This window comes from Chaetodon trifascialis, chromosome 15 (genome assembly GCF_039877785.1).
Source record: "Chaetodon trifascialis isolate fChaTrf1 chromosome 15, fChaTrf1.hap1, whole genome shotgun sequence".
NCBI lineage: Eukaryota > Metazoa > Chordata > Actinopteri > Chaetodontiformes > Chaetodontidae > Chaetodon > Chaetodon trifascialis.
This window is the reverse complement of record NC_092070.1, coordinates 20524920-20544459: the sequence shown is the minus strand read 5'-3', so window position 1 is coordinate 20544459 and position 19540 is coordinate 20524920. Positions and strand designations below refer to the sequence as shown.

The window sequence follows — 19540 nt, the reverse complement described above, 5'->3', positions numbered from 1 at the left end:
CCAGCCAGACAAACGCCATGAACTACTTTATTGACACTTACAACAGCCAATAATAATCGCCGTCTCTACTGTAGCCAATCAGAATGTTGGCTCAAAGATAATGAGGCGGGACTTACGGTGAGGTTGGTTGAGAAAGTCGTGTTTACTGCTGTCGCAACTGCGCTGTTCCCGCCTGCGCACCCTCCCTGCGCGTGGAAGTCACAGAAGGCCCGCGCGCTTATTTGCTGCGGAGGGGGCACGAGCACTTTACGAGAACAGCCAGCCTGGAAGTCATCTGAGTTACTGGCAGCGTCGACGTCATCAAGAGTTTAAAACACCAGTGCTGTTTATTATTGACCTGTCCTAATCATTACTCAACAAACAGAACAAAATACATAAGCTCAGAGTGTAATCAGGTTTATACACGAAAGCTCATATCATTCAGGAAAATAAAAATAATAGCCAGTATGTATTATTCAGTAAGCTTTTATTTATAGGCAAAAGAGGTCTTAAACACAGCAACAAAAAAAGCCAAGCTTCATTATTGGAGTATGAATCAATAACACCAAGAGCAATTACACGATGCAGCAGTGTAACTGTTCAAATATGTGAGCAAAACATAACCCAAGTCACACTTACAGCAGGCTGGTTCCATGTTTTCATAAGCAGTAGCTCAAAACAAGGCAAAATATACATGGTGGCAAAAACACACTTTTTATCCATTTAATGGGACCAATATTTTACAAGTGCGTCAATGGTTGATGTGCCAGACAGTAAAGATAGCTTTGTCAAAAAGAGAAACAACTATATATAAAAAAAAGATACTGTAATAATAAGAAGTCTATGTGATTTCACAAGCCGGTAATTCTTTGCCTCTTTATGAAGTTTCCACTTGATGCTGACGTAAACCGTCAGTGTCGATATATATATGGTATGCACACTTACTCTTTACAATCACACACACACATCCCTCTTTCTGTCCTTCACCCTGTTCTCTACCCTGCTCAGCGCTCAAAGGGAGCACTCTCCTTAATTGCATTCCCCAGCCCATTGATTATTTTAATGGCGTTCTGTGCTACACGGTGGGCTTCTGCGTGCCTACACCACCGCAAAATCACAGTCTTTAGGGAGGGAAACGGAAGCCACACTTTCTTCCTGTCTGGATCCTTGTGTGCTCGTCAGTGACTGAACATTGTCAGGCTACAGTTCATCTGTCTTAGCTTCCTCTAATCCTGCATGATTGTCTAACAATGATAACCTCATTGATGAATGAAGGTCAGACAGCTTCAGTTTTTACTTTTGCACCTGGTTTCTGCAAAATGTACATGGACCACACCATATTGTTCTGACATTTATCCAAGTGCCTCGCCATCCCTAACACTCAGAAACGTGCTCACTTCTCACTGCAATTAGGACGGTATTTGCATTGTGTTTCATAGTCAGTCATTAAACTGTCATCTTGCTCTTAAGACCATCATTTCTCTGCCTGCAATTACCTTGGCAAAATTTAATCGGGATGTGGAAACGCACTGTGATGAGCTGTGACCATGGTGACACAGTCGTTTCTCTTCTCCTCTGTGCGAGGTGAGCTACAGTATGTGCAAGTCGGTGAGTACAACATGTCCAGATGCAGTAAAAATAGCACGGTGAAGATGCATCAAACTACTGTCCTGCTGTTTTTTCATCGCAAAGATACACCCGCACAAAGGTTATGTCCGAAATTTCACTGACATCAGCTGTTTCATTAGATTCTAGCTTATATTTTAAATGAGGGACCAATTAAGAGTGAAGAATGGAGAAGAAATTAGAAATATTTCCCCACGTATGACGGCTCACTCAGTGGGGGACTATTGATTCTTCTAAGGCTTCATAATCCTTTTTAATGAAGGCACAAAAAAATGTCCATACAGGTTACTGACTTGCTTTTCAACAAAGTCTTATTCTCTCAAGTTAGTTGAATTTGTCAGTGTTTTAATGTAGCAGATGTTAAACTTTATTTTATTAGTCATTTATGGTTGTTATTTAAATTCAGAGACATCATCTTGTGGCATTGGGCACAAAGCCTGACTGACTTGCTGTAAATAAACTGTGTCCTGATGCTTTTTGCATGTCAGGTGTTTTTGTAAACTCTTAAGACAAGGAAAACCTTTTCTCCTGCCTCCTCATGTCTTTATCTCTTCCCTTGGCCTAAATCTTTTCCCACTTGTTCACTTTTGTTTTGTTTTGCACAGCCATTAAAGCAGAAATCCTGCCTGCCAACAACTTCCTGTTACCTTACCTTGCGCATATCAGACATAGCAAATATATTACATGATCCATCTCAGCAGCAAAGACTATTTATACCTTTTTTCCTCATAGCCTTATATGTCAATTTACCAAACCAACAATAAACAGTGATACAATGAACATCCAAGTGTAAGATAACCAGCCCAGCCTGCAGCACATTTCAAAAGCTAGCTTTGTTTTTGTGTGGTTTTTCTCATTTGTATGCTAAAGAGGAGCAAATATGAAAGTCATCCTTGTTGGGTACAATAAAAAGAGATCAGAAAACAAACGAGATGTCACAGATTGTGATCATGTCTTCAAAGTCCCTACGACTAATATTGTGTCCTTGTGATTAGACTCATTCATCAAGAATCGGTTCCCGTCATCTTCCTTCTTTCTCTGCCTTCACAGCCCTGCAGAGCTGCGGGGCTCTATTCACTTTGGGCCTTCTTTAGGTGGTCTGGCTCCACGCTGACCAGCTGAGAGTCCTCAGTCACCTCCAACAGAGCCTCCATCTCCGGGCTGTCTACACTCACCAGCTCCCCTTCCTCCACCTCCACGTGCACGCCCAGCCCGTTCTCCTCTCCTCCCGGCTGGCCCTCGGCCTCGGTCACCTCCACCATCTCTGTGTTCTGCAGCACCTCCTCCTCCCCTTCTCGGATCTTCTTGACGTGGAAGGTAAAGGGGGGCACGCGGTACACAGTGGTCTTGGAGCGAGCGTAAATCGTGTGGTCAGGGCTGAGGGACTTCTTCACCTTGTCTTTGGAGCTCTTCATCTTCACCCTGCGCTCCTGGCTGGGGGTCATACGGGTCCCGAGCTTGCCGATCTTCTTCTCCAGGCTGTGCTTGGTTTTCTCCAGGTTGTCACGGGTTTTCTGTCTCGTCTTCTCCAGGTTCTCGCGGGTTTTCTGCTTGGTTTTCTCCAAGTTCTCCTTGGTCTTTAGCTTGGTCTTCTCCATTTTCTCCTTGGAGAAGGCTTTCTTTATGTTGTCCACTTGCTGCTTGGTGGTGCGTTGGAGGCGCTTGGTACGAGACTCCTCGATTATCTCCTCAATCTCCACCTCTTCATCTGAATTGACATTGTCTGGGAGTCCCTCTCGCCCCTCCTCGGGTATCTGCTCAAGGCCCTCCACTGCTTTTCCTTCAACGACTGTCTCTGCAGTCTTGGTTTTGGACGTCTTTGGAGGCTTCACTTGGTCCTGAGGGAGCAGAATAGAAAGGATAAGAAAAACAGAAAACTATTAAACCACAGCTGCATGACATTAAGGAGAGACAATGTGTGAACTGAACAACGTTTCCAATTTGACATTTATTACAATATTAGCAGAAATGGTGCTTAACTGATTGTGTGGTATCGTTAATGTACATCATTGAATTTCATTTAATGCCATGTGAAAATTATCAGCCTGACAGAGTGAAGTTAATGTCCTTCGGGGGGAGAAATCCAAATGAAAAATATGAGCGTGATACTTAACAGACTGATGTGTCATCCAAACACTCAGTGCCCAAAACGTTTCACTGCTTGTAGCTAATGAGTGCCATCTAGTGGCGTCAGTCACATGTCAAAAATCAAGCGCCTGCATGGCTACACCCAATTTTACACCTCTTAGAAACAGTCTTAGAAATAGCAGAGGATAGGTTGTTGTGGTCACATGTATTGTTAACCAAATAATAAAACTATGGGGCTTAAAACCTCTACTATCTGAACCTTCACAGTCATACTGAAACTAAAGCCAGCAGGCTGTTACCTCTAACCACAGCTTTATTTCCTGCCATATCGCTACGTTTTCTCTATAAAGCCTTGAGCTCACTCACTTTCTTTCCTGTGACTAAAAGGTCTGATTTTAAACCAAATCTAACAATAAACAAAAATGAGCTTGAGGTGATCGCACGGACAAAAATCTTCGGAAAGTATATAAATGACTATAAATGATAGATGTTCTATAATTTATAATGTTGCTTTCATTTCATTGGAAAGACCTGGTGGTTAGTGCAGTTTCAAATAAGCCATATAACATAGAGCAACCCAGTGCAGCAGTTCACACGTGGTCAAACATATATCTGTGTGTGTGACTCAACATAAGGCCATACTATCTGTTCTACATAGAGGGGAAATGAGGGAAAGCTTCTTTATTATAAAACCAATTGTCCAGGTTTACACTTCAACTTCCTCTCAAGTCTTTAATTTTACCACTCAGGAATAAAGGTCTGCAGAGTCACTAGAAGGTTTTCCAGGGACTTCATGACATCACTTGTTCAAATAACAAACTATGCTGCTGTAAAGCTGACAGCTGCCAATCACTCAGCACTGCAGCGACCCTGTTTCCGTGCTGGCTGACAGGACTCTGTCAGCGTGGTAGCAGACGTCCACACAGTGATCAGCAGCACCACCAAGAATGTTATGCACATCAACAGCATGTCTGTGACCCCTCGAGGGATTAGAGGTGCTGCATATCAGTGCGTCTCTTTATATTTAATCCCCTGTGCCATCATCATCCTCACTGAATTTGCTACAGACAGGTCTTCATATGGATTATTTATAAAATGTTATTCTCATCAGGGTAGAAATGCCCCTGAAACAGCATTTAGACTTTAATGTAATGAAACATTTTTGGCTAAAATCTTCCATGTCCAGCAGATCCTTGTAGGCTAAATAAGCTAAAATATCAAAATATGAAACAAAACGAAAGCATCTTTTATTTATATTTATTAGCAGATTTGAGCAGAAGGCTCACAATCTGAATTTCATCCTAAAGCTAAAAGCAAATTTGGTCTGATGGCTTCGTGCTAAATTGGAGAACAATAGAATATCTCAGAGTTTTGTGGGGAGATCTCCCACAGAGGAAACACAAACACAGCACCGCTGACTAACAGCAGCCTGTTTGTCTTCTCCACCTACAGCTCAACGCCTACTCACTGGGAACACTATAGAAACAAACAGTTTAATGAGGATGCAATAACCTGTCAAATTAATCACCATGGCAACAGATTGCAGTTACGCATCCCATCTCTCAGGCCAGTCCAATGTTCCAATGCGACTTTATGAGATCTGTGAATCTCGGTTTGTCGCTGTCATTATCAACGCTTTCAAGCAGAATAACGGTTTAAAAACCGACGTGGGAGCGACTTGTGAATGTGGGTTTTATCGTGTTATGTCATTAGTAAGTTGCCACATTCATACCAAAGTCAGATTTAATAGTGATATCGAACTTCTGAAAGATAAAAAAACACCTGTCGGACCATGTGATCGGCACATTTCCCCGGGCAGTTCAGACATTGCCATACGATCCATCATAAAACGGACACTGCCTCCTTATCTGGTGTGTGTGGTGCTTAGCCAGCCCGCTCTGTATGCGTTTATTTTGGGCTGGCCTTTCCCTCTCTCTGGATTCCATCTATCGTTCTCTGGCCACCAGCCACCGCAGCGTTCAGTCCCACCGACACCCCCCGCCCTTCCGAACACACAGCACCCCCCCGCCTCCCGCACAGCAACAGATAAACACAGCGCTCTGTCACCATGGCAGCCACCTGCTAATGTTGTCTCTGGCGGGTGGTGAAATTTAGCTGGATAAACAGCTGACATCTCAACAACAATATACCGACATGAGGTTCTCAAGAGTGAGCACGTTAGAATTAAACTAAAATAAATACTGCGCCACCTTTGCACGCAGAGCGAAGCAGAGCTGAGCTGCATTAACTGAACAATAACGAGAGGTATTTCTGAATGCATGAACACGTAACACCGCCACTGCATTTCTCCATCGACTGTGTCACAAAGATGCAAGACGATGGACAAAAGAGAAGCTGCTCATGACCTCATACGTCCCTGGAAAAACGTGCTGTGGGGTGAGTTTGGCTGCTGGGCTAAAAAGTGAAAGCCGGTGAGTTAATCTTACATCTAAAAAAAAGTAAAATAAGTCTTAGGGCATCTCTTGTTTTCCTGACAAACAGCCCTAGGAAAGACAACATTTGTGTACAACACACACATTCAAACGCTGGCACATGCACACACCCGTCCTCACGCGCAGAAATGCAGTTACAGTCTTTTCCATGAGGAAACGGCAGCCTGAACAGGAAGCCTCTGCAGCCAAGGGAAAAACAGCAGCGCACGGCATCCTGGGAACAGCTGAGGTCATTACAACACGGTCCAGGACCACGTCAGCGGCGTACCCCTGTAGAGGTAAGTGCTGCTTAATCGAGATCATCTCTGCCCAGCTCACTAATATGATTTCCATACGGTGTTCCTGCTTTTAAAATGTCACGTCAGGGTTTTTCACTGTCACGTTCTAACTTTTTGCTTCATTTATTTATTATAAAAGCTGAAGTTAGATGAATATTTCCCGAGATGATGATTGAAAGTGCGGCCTGACTGACGCTAGATTTGTGAGGCGGACGCTGATATCAATATCAATCAGTGAAAAGCAATGCTTTTAAACACGGGTGCATAACAAAAACACACAGTCTTGGCACTTGTGAGGGCTCTCTGGTGGACAAACTACTGTAAGCAATGGAGATACTAATCTCTTTGACTGACATACAACAATACAGATATACAGGATCTGCGGCAAGCTAACATCGACCAGTTTATTAGTCTAGTTCGAGGTTTGTGGGAACACATAATCATTTTGTTGTTTGCATCCTTTAACTGTATTGTATCTGTGGGAACCGTGATAAGATCAGCCGAGCCTGTTTGGGTTTCCCTGCCTGATTACAAAGCAGGAGACTGGGAGCTTGAGCAAGAGGATGGTGAGTACATTAGTGTCCCTGTGTTACCTTGATTCCTCTCTCTTCCCACTTACCAGCAATGGAAAAGTCGACACTGCGCGTGTGTGTGTGTGTGTGTGTTTACTGACAGGTGCCAGGGGGACGGTGACTGAGTGCATGTGTGCTCTCCTCTATGAGAAGGAGGTCTGTTGCTGATGTTTGTTTTTTTCGTCTAAGAGTGGCGTGGATCACGCCTCATGGAAAAGATGGCTAGAAAGAGGAAAGAGTGGGAACTCTCTCTCTCTCTCTCTGAGTGTGTGCGTGTTTGATTTGCTCACACAAGTCAACAACTGTCTGAGCCGTCTCTCACAGGGAGGGACAACACAGGAGACGCAATTAAAAAAGCCCCAGCGGACTGAGGTGATGGTAAACAGCCAGGATTTTCTCAACCTACATCCTGAAAAAATCCTCAGATTTTAGGTGTTCATGTAGCAACAGCAACGCTTTTTCATTGTCTAACTATTATTAGAGGCAAGATGTTCTCTGTCTGACTCATACGAGGTCTCTGGGAGGATTTAATAACTGACTTGTTACCATGGACAAAGAGCACATGCTGTTCTCCAGCAGCTCAACGCAGACACCGCAGCAGCTGGGACTGATGCACTACCTTCCTCCATCCCCTCCTTTGTCTCTCCATCACCTTCGCTCGTCCAACATTCATGCTTAGTTATTTAAAATGTACTGTCACCCACAACGCTTGCAAAAAAAAAAAAAGAGGTGCTTTTTGATTGTTTTATGCAATAAAAATTGAGCATGTTGTCAAAGTGGCTGTGCAGGATCTGAACTGCATCCTGTTATGATTGAAATACATGATAAATATTAATATTTTTGTACACTTCAGTTTTTGGACAGATTAAATAACCAAAGCACAGCTTGTTAATTAGCTTTGGAGGCGCTCTTAATTAGATTGATTGCCTTTGTGCAGAGCCAGGCTGGCTGTTTCCCCTGGCTCCCCGTCTCCGGGTCGTCTTTGTATATGTAATGTTTGTATTTATGACAGCAGTGATCCTATTCGTAACATGAAGTCAAGCAAATCCAAATAAGGAGAATAGTGTATTCTGTTTACACAAATGATCTGAATTTAGAGCTTCAAATATTTCCGGAGGCTAAAGATGATTAGCAAGGTTGACTTTCATGACGAATCCATGCACACTAGCATCGATCCACACACATGCTTTGAGCCACTTGCACACACACACACACACACACACACACACACACACACACACACACACACAAGCAGACACACACGCAGACACACAGTCTTCCTTTTAAGGCAGTGTGATGAAAGGGCTCGCTGGTGAGTCACAGGAGCAGCTGTCTGATCCTGTCCAGTCCCTGCAGCTGTGCACTTCGCTTTCACAATGAGTGATATCACTGACCCCCCCCCAGAGGGGAGAAGGTCAAACGAGAGATTGACATGAGACAGAGGTGGATGTTCGTGTGTAAGTGCTCCTGCAGAGGCCCGAAACGTGATGCTTTGATCTCTAAAGAGCGCTCGGAGGCTAAAGCGAGGATGCTAACGCGCTCTGGTTGTTAATATTGATGCACGCCACGCTCTCCTAAATAAGGCTCAAACAATTCACAGATGACTGGTCCCATCGCGGACCACCTCAGGCATTTCGACTCTTATGACTGACAGCACAACGCAAATTCTGTTTCACCAAGCTCTCGTACCCATTTTAGCACAACCTACACGGATGGTGTCATGTCAAAGCGTCCTGTGGGGAATGGAAACATTAACAACCAATCCCGCTCTATGGACAGATTCACTGAAAGAAAGGGCCTCTATGTGCCATGCGGCCGACATGGCGATGTCATGTTAGAGTGCACACCACAGGAAGGGAGTTCCTTGGTTTTTCTGTGACGGTGATTTATGATTTCGCACACGAGGACCTGAAGGGGGAAGCCCTTTTCCACATGTCAGCCTTCCCACATCCATAGCCCTGAAACCAGTGGAATCCCAGAGTTAGTCCCATGCAAAGGCAGAAAATGTACTTTTCCATTTACGTCTGTGTGTGAACTGCCAGCCGCAGTGCTGGAATATATATTACATAACTATCCCCTCTTCTCCAATGTTGGCATCCACATTTACACTGAAGCTGAAGGGATCCTGTACGTTCGAGCTGGAAGGCACAGACAGGGATTTGCACGTACTGCTGCAGAGAGCATGAAGATTGTTTTAAACGTGAAACCGTTTAGCAATTATCATCGTGTCCTCGTTCAGTCCTGTACATTTCTGTGGATGAAGTGAGGGCATGAATGAGCTGCCAACATGAATACAGCACCGGGCCCGACCTTAGGAAACTATAACTACTGAATTACATTAAGCCAATATAATCATTAATGAGCAAAATCTCCTGCCAAATAACTCCTGGGGGTTCAAGAAGGAAGGCAGCCAGCCAAGCACCCACGCTGCTTTGCTTTGTTCTGAATTGAGCTTTTGTTTGTGTGATACTGACTAATGATAATGTGACTGGGACATTATAATGGAAAATCTGACGGGAGAGCTTTTACTCCGTCTAGCGTAGCATTAGCCACCTCAGCTGTCTTTGTCCTAACTTGCACTCAGGAAAGTCTTATTCTTATTTTACAGAATCTCTTGTGGAAGTCGGAGTAGTGTATTAGTGTGAGAAGTTAAGTAAACAGAGATAAAACGAGGATAAAACTTTTCACCTTCAAAGTTTGCCTCGTGCACCGATGACATAATTTAGCTAGGATTTCTATTATTTATAGATAAATCATCCTAAACATCCATGAGCATGCGAAGTCTAATCCCAAGGGTACCAACACCCAGAGAGTGTCCTGGCACGCTCTCGGTGACAGCCTATAACTCACGCTGCAGTGACACGGACGGCGAGGCCTCGCAGCAGCGGGAAATACACCAGCAGGGTAACCTGACTGTTGCGCTTCAGACTGAAGGTTTGCACATACCAGACTCTGACATGCAACCTCTGAAGTTACAGCGGGAACAGTTGCTCATGTTAACAGTGAATGTTTGGATGATGCTTTAACTGCAACTTTTTGTGTTACGAAAATAAAGGCATGCTTTAAAGGGGCCTATTTATGGTAGCTATTCGCAGGTCGTTCCAGTTTTATTTGCAAAAGTCTGAGATATCTACCACCAGTGTTTATTGTGTCGGTCCAGAAACAATGTCCACAGACTGTGCTGTGAGCAGTTTTCATTGGGAAACTTAGCTTTATCCCTTTAGATATAAATTATCACCAGCAGTAGAGAAAGCAGAGCATGAACCCAACATCGAATGCTACACAGTCAAACGCATCTATCTGGAAATAAGCCCACATAAACACATTTGTAACGTCATTAATCAATCAATTGGTGCTGCGGACTGCTAAATTCAGACCCACTCAATGAAAGAGGACACCACACCATTCCACTGCGTTACTGCTGGTGTATTTATAATCAAAAGCAGCATAGCTGTTTGGCCAACTTTTTATTTTGGCCTCGTAGATGAAGGGCGTGCCTACAAATCTTGGAAGACGCGGCATGGAGGGTATCGGCAGTGTCCACCGAGTTGTGATGCGGCGATGCGCTGCGGGGACACATTTCTGTTCGCCGGCCAAGACGCTGGATGACAACTACAAGCGTTCAAATCCAGGGGCGACCTGATCTTCCTCCCAGCTGGTAAATCCTGTCTGCTACTGTGGGATGGGAATGTTGGGTGAGACAAGAAGGCAGCTGGGGCTTGAGATTGGGCATCAGGACATGTAAAATGTAGTTATTTTAATAAGGGCAACTCGAGAGTCCGCTTATGGACCCGGAGAAACACAACTGGGCTGCGTTGTCCTGTAAGATGGCACACACAAGCACATGCTCAAAGGGACTGATGGAGAGCTCATTTTAGTGTTTTAAAGCAGAATAAGCTCAACAACTGAACTCCTCTAACACAATACACACACAGCATGTGAATCACACATTGTCTGAAACATTATAAGCGCTGTGGGAGGCTTCACAACCACATGAGACAGACAGATCTGATAACAGATGATAGTAATAATAATAATAATTAGACATGTGCAGTGTTTCCACGTGTTGGAATAGCAGGATTCCTATTTTTTGCTGCACAAACTGCACAACAGGAGCTCAGGAAAGGCTGCAGTAACACTATCAGCAAACCCACCTCCTGTATTTCAGACACACACACCGCAGAGTGTTGTACACTCGATCTGAAAATGCCAGGCAGAGAGCAAATGGACTGTCTGTGAGTGTGTATAGGATTACAGAGTCCAGTTATGCCACACCGACCCTTAGCCCTCAGTGAGCCTTCACGAAGCGATGAAAGCGCTCGATCTCCTTTTCACGTTCTTTTATAAGACTTAAATAAGCAAAGAAAAGGAAAACAGGAGCAGCAGCACAGGACGAGGACAACGCTTCTGATCTTTGGAAATATAAAAGAATGACAAATGAAACATAAAAAGGACCGCTCTTGCTTTGAACTTCTTCCTCGTGGCGTACAAATTGTGTGTGTTGGAGAAAGAGAGAGAGAGAGAGTATCAGTGTTACAAGATCCAGATTTGGTCAAACATGCCAAGAGAAACACAGTTCTGGCTCCAAGATGTCGTCCGTCGCTGCCAAAACAAAGAACAGAGACAGACAAGCAGGCTTTAAGTGAATAGTTGGACATTTTGGGAAATACTTCTTTGCCTTAATGCTGAGAGCTAGATGAGGGGATCAACACCCACAAACGTGTGGAATACATGAAGCTGCTGTTATCTTAGCTTAGCTTATCTTAGCACAAAGACTGGGAATTAGGGGGAAAGCTAGTCTGGCTCAACAAGCTAAATCTTGGCTATTAAATCTGCACAAACTTAAGCCTAAAAAAACTAAATCTGCAGCTTTACGTGGGGTCACCCTCCACTGTTTGCCAAGACTCCAGGAAGTGACTACGCCCAGCCAAGAAACGGTCCAGCAACAAGTCTTTTTTTTGTTTCAGTACGGATTAAACAGGACACGATGTGGTAATTAGAGATTTACTGGGTTAATTCAGAAGCGCTGGTGGCCAGACTTTGTTTTAATGTATCTGATTCTTCTCATAATAGTGCACACTGCACGTCTGATTTCTGTATATCTGTTGCTTTGTCACGTATGCCGCAGTCTTCCTTGTAAGCAACCCTCATGATCTACCGGACGACTTCTTACACGCGGAGCCTCACACGCCACCAAGTCCTGGAACTCGGCGCGGGCTCGACATAGAAGCTGACATGCAGCAGCGAAATGTGGAGCCTGCCAGGTATTTTTCCACCAACCCAGGAAAGAGGAGCGCAGCGGGAGTAAAGGACAGAGAGGAGAGGCTGGAGGAGGACAGCACGCTGCACAGGTGCTGGAGAAAAACACTGAATGAGCTGCTGCGGCCTTAGCTCTGGATTCCACGGCCGAGGCCGAGCAGAAGCGGCTAAATTGATAGCAGGAGTGATAGAAAATGAGAAGACAGGAGGAGTGGGCATGTTGGCAGGAGAGGCAGAGAGATGCCAGCGAGATGAATCATCACGCTAACTTGGCGCTGCCGGTCGAGTGCTTTTTGGTCGAGTTGGTTAGGGTCGGCTAAGTGCTTCATAACTACCCTCTCTGTAATGAGGCTGAGATCTGTTTAAAGATTCAGTCAGCTGTGGCCGAAAGCCCTGGCTGGATCCCTGTGACCGGACTAAGTGGAACTGAGTTATTACACAGGCTGGGTTGGGTTAAAAGCTATTAAAGACAAGCGGGCCGGAGCTGGTGGCGAGGCTCGTTGGCTGCAGTCTGAGCTGGGGATGGTCTGTGAGGCTGGCGTGGAATAAGTAGACTGTAACTGAGAAGTCTTACATCTCCCTGATAGAGTCGACCACATGGCTATCACTGTCCTTGAGCTGCAGCCAAACACACCCTGATTCCAGACACGCAGCAGTACCGTCTCACACTCTGACGGACATACGCTCTCACGTTGCATAAACTGGATTAATCCACGTAATTAAACAGATTATGAAACACCCCCAGTCACTGTTTAAGCATCTAATTAAAGCACCTTACCCCTTATAAACTAACACGCGATGTCAAAAACATTTTAGCCCAGTCAATCTTCCTGTTGACTGCTCTGTCGTCAGCTGTAACACCTGCAGACAGACACAGCAGGACACCCTCGTCCATACAGGTCTCCTCCTGCTGCCTGGACAGATGAAGCAGCATGAGGAGGGCTGAGCTGAGACGAAGCCCTCTGAGGTTTTCAACCAGCGACAGCTAGCTTGATGACTTGATGGACATCGGTGCAGATGCTCCTGGTTTCATCTGAGGACGCGCAGGAGGACAGATCACCAGCACTATGGCCGCTAACTGGCAGGGTGTTTCCCTTTTCTCCTCCTACCATCATTACGGCTTGAATGTGGACATCCAACAGAAACAGCAAATCCTCTAAAGGGACATTTACGACATTAGCGATCATTATGTTACCACCACCGTGAGGCTTCAGTGAGAAAGCTGCAATAATATTCATAAACTATTTCATCGGTGTATTTCCCGACAGCTACTGCTATTAGAAAACACAACAGGAAATGAGACCTGCAAGGCTGGAATGAAATATTAATACGCATGGCAATACGAGACTAATGGGAAATAAGAAAATAAACTTGGACTCATTTGGAATGATTGTGTTTGTCCTGGAAAGACAACCGAGCAACATCAGACACGCAGCTCCCCTCTGCTGCTGCACCGTCCAGCCCCCCGGCTGCACAAAGACAACATCTAACGAGGAAGGAAATGAGAGGAAATGTAGAACATTCGCCCCTCACGCGAATTTCAGAGTCTGAACTCCCACAGTCCAAAAGCAATATTCAAACTAAAATGAAGTCCAACAATTCTGTTTCTGATGAGGGTTTTCTTCTCATGAGAGCTCACAGTAACTTTAAGCATTACTCAAACGCACATAGATGGACTGAGATCTGTTAAAAATACTGAGATGCGTATCTGAGATGCAGCTCAAGTACTGTAAAAGTTTGAGGTACTTAAGTATGTTTTAGTATGTCCTCCACTACGTGTATTTGATGGCTTTACTTCCTGCACACTTTGCATATTCAGACTACTGATATAAAATATAATCAACTGAAAAATGATGATGTATTATCATAAATTAGTGATGTTTACTCTCAAAATTGATGTTGTTATTCTGAAATGGCTCGTTTACTTTGATGGCGATACTCCTACAGTTTTACTCATGCAGCTTTACTAATACTTGCATCAGAGTATTTCTACACCGTGATATTGCTCTGATCTCTGTACGTCTTCCACTGCCCCACCCTGCTGTTGCTGGAGGATCCTGCGTGCTCTCACCGCGGCAGGTTTAATTATAAAGCATCGCTGTCAAAGTCTCTACGTGCTAGAAATTCTGCAGTGCGCGTCTATTCCCAGAGTGCACACAGAGCGACGGAGGAGGAGAACACGGCACCCGAAGCCGAAGCTGCGATCGGTTCAACAAAGCGAGCGTGAGGTCCTACACGGCGAAAGCAAAGCTGTAAAAACGGACCTCTTGTCTTCCTCACATTTTAGCTTTGCCTGACTTTGACACTGAGAAAGGAAATACCGGTGAGGAATGGCCCCCCCCCACACACGCACACATGTTTGTACTGCACTTGTGAGGACGCTGCATGAGCTCACATCAGCTCCGCAGATGTTAACCGTAACTTCAACCATAATGTCTACATGCTTAACCTTAACCCTGATCTCATCCTTAACCTAATTCTAAACTTATCCCACCCTAACACATTAGCACACAAACAGACAGTGGAAAGGGGTGAAACCTGACTGAGAGCCAGTGTTGATTTGCAACGCTGCCAATATCTGAGCGGCCTTTCTGTCGCTCGATTAAACCGGACACGCCGCAGCCATCCTCTGGCAATAAATAGACTGTGAGCGCCCGAAACAGCTACTGCAACATGGAAGCTCCAGCTCCTACAACCGCGGTGAAAACATGACAGCGGTGCAGACGGCGATGAGAGCGTTACAGCTGCGACGACACCAGCAGCGAATGATTCAGGATGATTTTTACTTCCTGCTGAAGCTTTACCTTAGCTTTATACAACAGTGCAAGCCCTAACAAAGAGCTTCTCACATGCCAGCACCTGCGTGCACAGTGTCCCACACTGACAAGACGTGCAGTTAAAAAGGCTCGCAGAAGACCACGCAGTGTCACAAACAGCGGGAGGCACCTGCTTTGCAGAGTAATTTATTAAGGCCTAGTGTCTATGATTGGATTTCTGCGAGATGCCAATAGTGTAACCTGCTCCCACAGCGGACATCCCAGGACGGGGGTGTAAAAACGCTCGCCTCCCAATGCAGATCCGGCAGTAAGACCCACTCACGAGTATCTTGCAACTCTCGGATTCAATGTTACTAATGCGTTTAAAGACAATGTCCTCTCTTTTCCAGCCTGCACGCTGCAGAGGTGAGGATGTGATGTGGATAAGGTGCGCTGCCCTGCACGATGGAAGCTGTGAGCTCACCAGCCAGACATGACAGGACGTCCTGCTACAAAAAAAGATTGCTCAACAAGTCTCAAATGCACGAAGGCAGTCAGAAGGACCAGTCCTCTAATGTCACGCGTGAATTCACACTGTGTCTTTCACTTCTTTCTTTCTTTTCTGTCTGGTTTAAAGATGTCATCTGACCCGCCGCAGCGCCTTTACTCGTGCTCTCAAGTGCAGGTTTGAATGCATGAACGCAGTCCATGTGTCCACTTCTGAGAAACCTTCATAATAAAAACGACATCTTCATCTTACACGGCAGCAGCCTGCCAACGATCTGCCCTCTGAGCGCTCGGAGGTGGGGCGCTGCTTCTGTCTCAAGTAGCCCTTCATGCCGGCGTTTATAGGCCTTATATTTGTATTTACGCCCACTGGTCTTTATATAGTTTCACTGGGTAATCATGAAGTCCTGTGGAGTGGGAGAGGTCACTATCTGCCTTGACTTTTCCACAGAAGCTGCTAGTTTTCCCTTCACTGGTGAGAGGAGGAACCCACCTTTAAGTGAGCGTGACTACAAACTGCGCCACTGTTTCTAAGTACTGGACTGCAGTGTTTGATTCTCTGTAAACATTCGAGCCTCATTTGAGTTTAAGGAGAAAGTGATTCAGATGTTTATGACACGGAAAGCAGAGAGCTGAAGCTTTGGCCCACATCCTCTATCCTGAGATATCAGTACCCCATTTTCATTTTCACAAGAGCCTCCTTTCCCAGCAAACCCTTCAGTACAGCGCCCTTGAAAGCCGTACCTACAGGTACCGAAAAGGCTGCAGGCAGAAGACAAAAACAGGAGTTTGGGAAATCCTCCATCAAAGCAGGTGATGAGAAGACCCTGGTCACTACGCTCCGACCAATCAACAGACTGCAGTGTCTCCACCTTTAAGTGATGGATCAGTGGGCTGGGCACCTCGAGCGGTTCTGTTGGTCTCATCAACAACTTTTAACCGTGGAAAAGCCAAAATAAGGGTTTTAATGTGTAACAAACTGAATGTGGAAACATCCACAGAGGGACTCGTTTTTACTTTCAGTACGTAGTGCAGCTTCCATTACACGCAGCGTACACACACCTGGGACATACTACTTCACCATCATGTTGCGTCTTGAACTCTGAAGCTCATACATCTGTCCTCGTCCATAAAGCTAAATGTGATGTAAAAAGCAAAAGCATGCGACAGAGACTTCATATGAGCCCTGCTGACGGCGCCTCTCTGCCGTGCAGAGGATTGAGGGTCAGAACAGGCGTAAAAACGCGCTGGCTTGCATACTGCAAAATGCAACCGGATGCATGAGGACGCCCTGGTATTTTTGGTGTACTGCGGTTGACACGTTGGGTATTGGGACATGCTAAATCTTTTTCTGGTTTACCAAACAGCATGGTGGTATCGGCACTGGAACGCAGTATCGCTCCCTCTCTGAGGAGACGATGTCTGCAGGTTCTCTGATGGTTTGACAGATTTTCAGGTTTCACACTCGCTCAAACACACCCCTTAATGTGTACTGTGAGTGTAAGCTTAGCGAATTCATGTTTAAAGCCACATGTAAAGTATCACCACCACAAAATAATGAGAGAACATCTCATCCACACACTGCAGCCCTCAGTGTCCCCCCACCTCACCTGGTAGATGAGGACTTTGAAGTTGCGTCTCTTGAGCAGCTCGTTCTCGTTGCTCTCCAGCTTCTTGATCTGGCCCGCCTGCTTCTCCAGGTTGCTGCGCACCGTCTTGACGTTGACGCTGACCTTGCGGACCTTCTCCAGCATTTTGTTGACAGTGTTGGCGGTGCCGATGTGGTTCTTGGACAACTTAGCCAGCTCCCCTTGGATGGTCGACACAGACTTCTCCATGGCCTCCTGCCGGGCCTCGAGCCCGTTCTGGGTCTGCTGGATCTGGTCCACCACCCCGATAATCTTGTCGAGCAGAGACAGAACCATGACCCCGTTCATCTGCGCTTCACTCTTGCCTCCAGGGCCAGTGGCCAGCACCAGGTCCACCTCCTCGGCAGGGTCGTCGTCGTCTGCCGCCGGCTCGGTGGCAGCGCCCACCAGAGCTACCTCGTCGTCATCGTAAGGCACTTCTAGGGCTGCGTGCTCCTTCTTGACACCTGTATCCGCCATGGCTGTCCACTCCAAACCGCCTGCACACTCACTACAGACAAAAATACAGTGCTGAAAAACAACCTGCAGGAGCCACACTGCACAGAACTCACTCTCTAATCCTCTCTTTTCTTTCAGATGACTTTCTCCACCACGTGTTTGCCTCCTCCTAGTCTACTTTGCACTTAAACTTTCTCTTCACACCACGTCTCTCTCTCTGCCTCTGCTCTGGGATGCCAGCCAGCCAAGGGGAGTGGGGCCTCTCACAGCTGAGGCATGTGTGCCCTGACTCAAATGCCTCTGCTCCCTGTGAAACCACCCAGTCAAACTTTTTCCCTTCTTACAGCCGGCCCCCACCCCCCTGGCTCCCAGTGCCGCCGGGGCTCCACCCTGTTCTGCCCCCATAGGGCAGCATATTTCCAAGACTCCACCTCTCATGGTGACATGTCACACTTACTCTCAACCAGGGAGGGGTGAGGGTCACCAGAGGTGAGGTCCAGTGTCACGATAAACATCAGTTCACATCAGTGAAATATGATGATTTAAGCTCCGAAATCCTGGTTCTCATCTGTAAAGTTTAAAGGAAGAAGAGAAGAAGAAGAAGAGAGAGTAACTGCCGCAGCAATTTAGGCTGGTTGTTATCGTTCTCCCCACTGTCATATTTTAACATTTGAGCCGAGACAGCATGAAAGATGGACATTTTAAAAAAGGGAATTATTGTCTTAAATATACTATTGATGGCATGAAAATCTGAAACTGTGAAACTGCCAAGAGTCACGAGCTGCACACGCTGTCAATCATTATATGAAATAAAGCTGCTGTCTGGATAAACAAGAAATATTTGCATTATGTGAATGCAGGATGCAGCCTCCACCTGTGTCCACTAGAGGGCAGTGAACATGTGATCATTTGCTTTAGTTTGGTCAGTTCACTGTATTAATATGTATTAGTATCAGTATGCTTTATGGTACTGCAGTTATCAGTAACTATGCTAACAAAGAGCTGTAAATAGTGATATTAATACTAACTTTACTGATATTAGCACTGTGTGTGATGCTAGCTGGAGCTGACCTGAGTGTTCATAGCCCAGCGGTCATATACAGGAATTGTCACATTGTATTTAATTTTTCAAGTCACAGTCAGTGTAGACATAGCACAATTAGCTTGGGTGATACTAGCTAGCTAACTTTTAAACCTGTTTTGGAGGAATTGGCTAGCCTAGCTAAGTCGAAAATATGGTCATAAATGCAAATTGATATTAATAACTGTTACACTGATGTTTGCACTGTGTGTGACGCCAACATTATGATCCCAGGAACATGTAGCATGTTAGCTAACGTTAATGCATCTTTACAGCAAATACTTACGTTACCTTTGGGAAAATGTTTTGTCCATCTCCAGTTACTTTCTTGCGATGGTTTTATGCGTCCCTGGAGGAAATTTTCCATAGAGACCGCTAGAAAGGAGCCGTCGAGGCCACTGTCAGTGACAAATAAGTTTCTGACAAGCGACGTTAGCTCAACGATAGCCGTGAACAAACAAATACCAAACATAAGCTAGCTGGCGACAGTTTACCTCAAAGTAACGTCAACTCGAGAGTTTGAGTTCCTGCCCTCTTGTGGTCACAATCAGTAATTACAATTATTCTATAACAGCGTCAAGTAAGACGCATTAGTAAAAAAAAAAAAAAAAAAAAAAAAAAACTTCCGGTTCAACTGTCAAAATAAAGCTTCAGTGCACATAATGTCGCTCCAGATTTTCTTGCATTTTTATGTACGAAATCTTTCTGTACACTTGCAACTTACTTGTTGCTGTATATATTTTAAGGCAGACTGAGTTTGTCTGTAGTTAAATGTGTATATAAAAATGCATGGGCAGATAATCTAATCTAATCTAATTTAATAATAATAATAATGGCAATGACCATATTATTAT

General features: G+C 45.3%; 1 protein-coding gene across 1 annotated transcript; it reads right to left on the bottom strand.

The window, feature by feature from the left end:
* Positions 1-449: 449 nt before the first annotated feature.
* Positions 450-17930, bottom strand: cavin1a (caveolae associated protein 1a). The gene is made up of 2 exons (XM_070980129.1): positions 17129-17930; positions 450-3443 (listed from the first exon to the last, which is right to left on the bottom strand). Exons 1-2 carry the CDS (start codon positions 17624-17626, stop codon positions 2676-2678), a joined length of 1266 nt encoding a protein of 421 aa, XP_070836230.1. The 5' UTR covers positions 17627-17930; the 3' UTR covers positions 450-2675.
* Between the last annotated feature and the right edge of the window lie 1610 nt (positions 17931-19540).

Excerpts from the sequence above, each read along its gene's own strand:
- cavin1a (XM_070980129.1), bottom strand. The coding sequence starts at position 17,626 with ATGGCGGATACAGGTGTCAAGAAGGAGCACGCAGCCCTAGAAGTGCCT. Across the intron at positions 3,444-17,128 it reads TCAAAGTCCTCATCTACCAG|GACCAAGTGAAGCCTCCAAA; the intron begins GTGAGGTGGGGG and ends CTGCTCCCTCAG.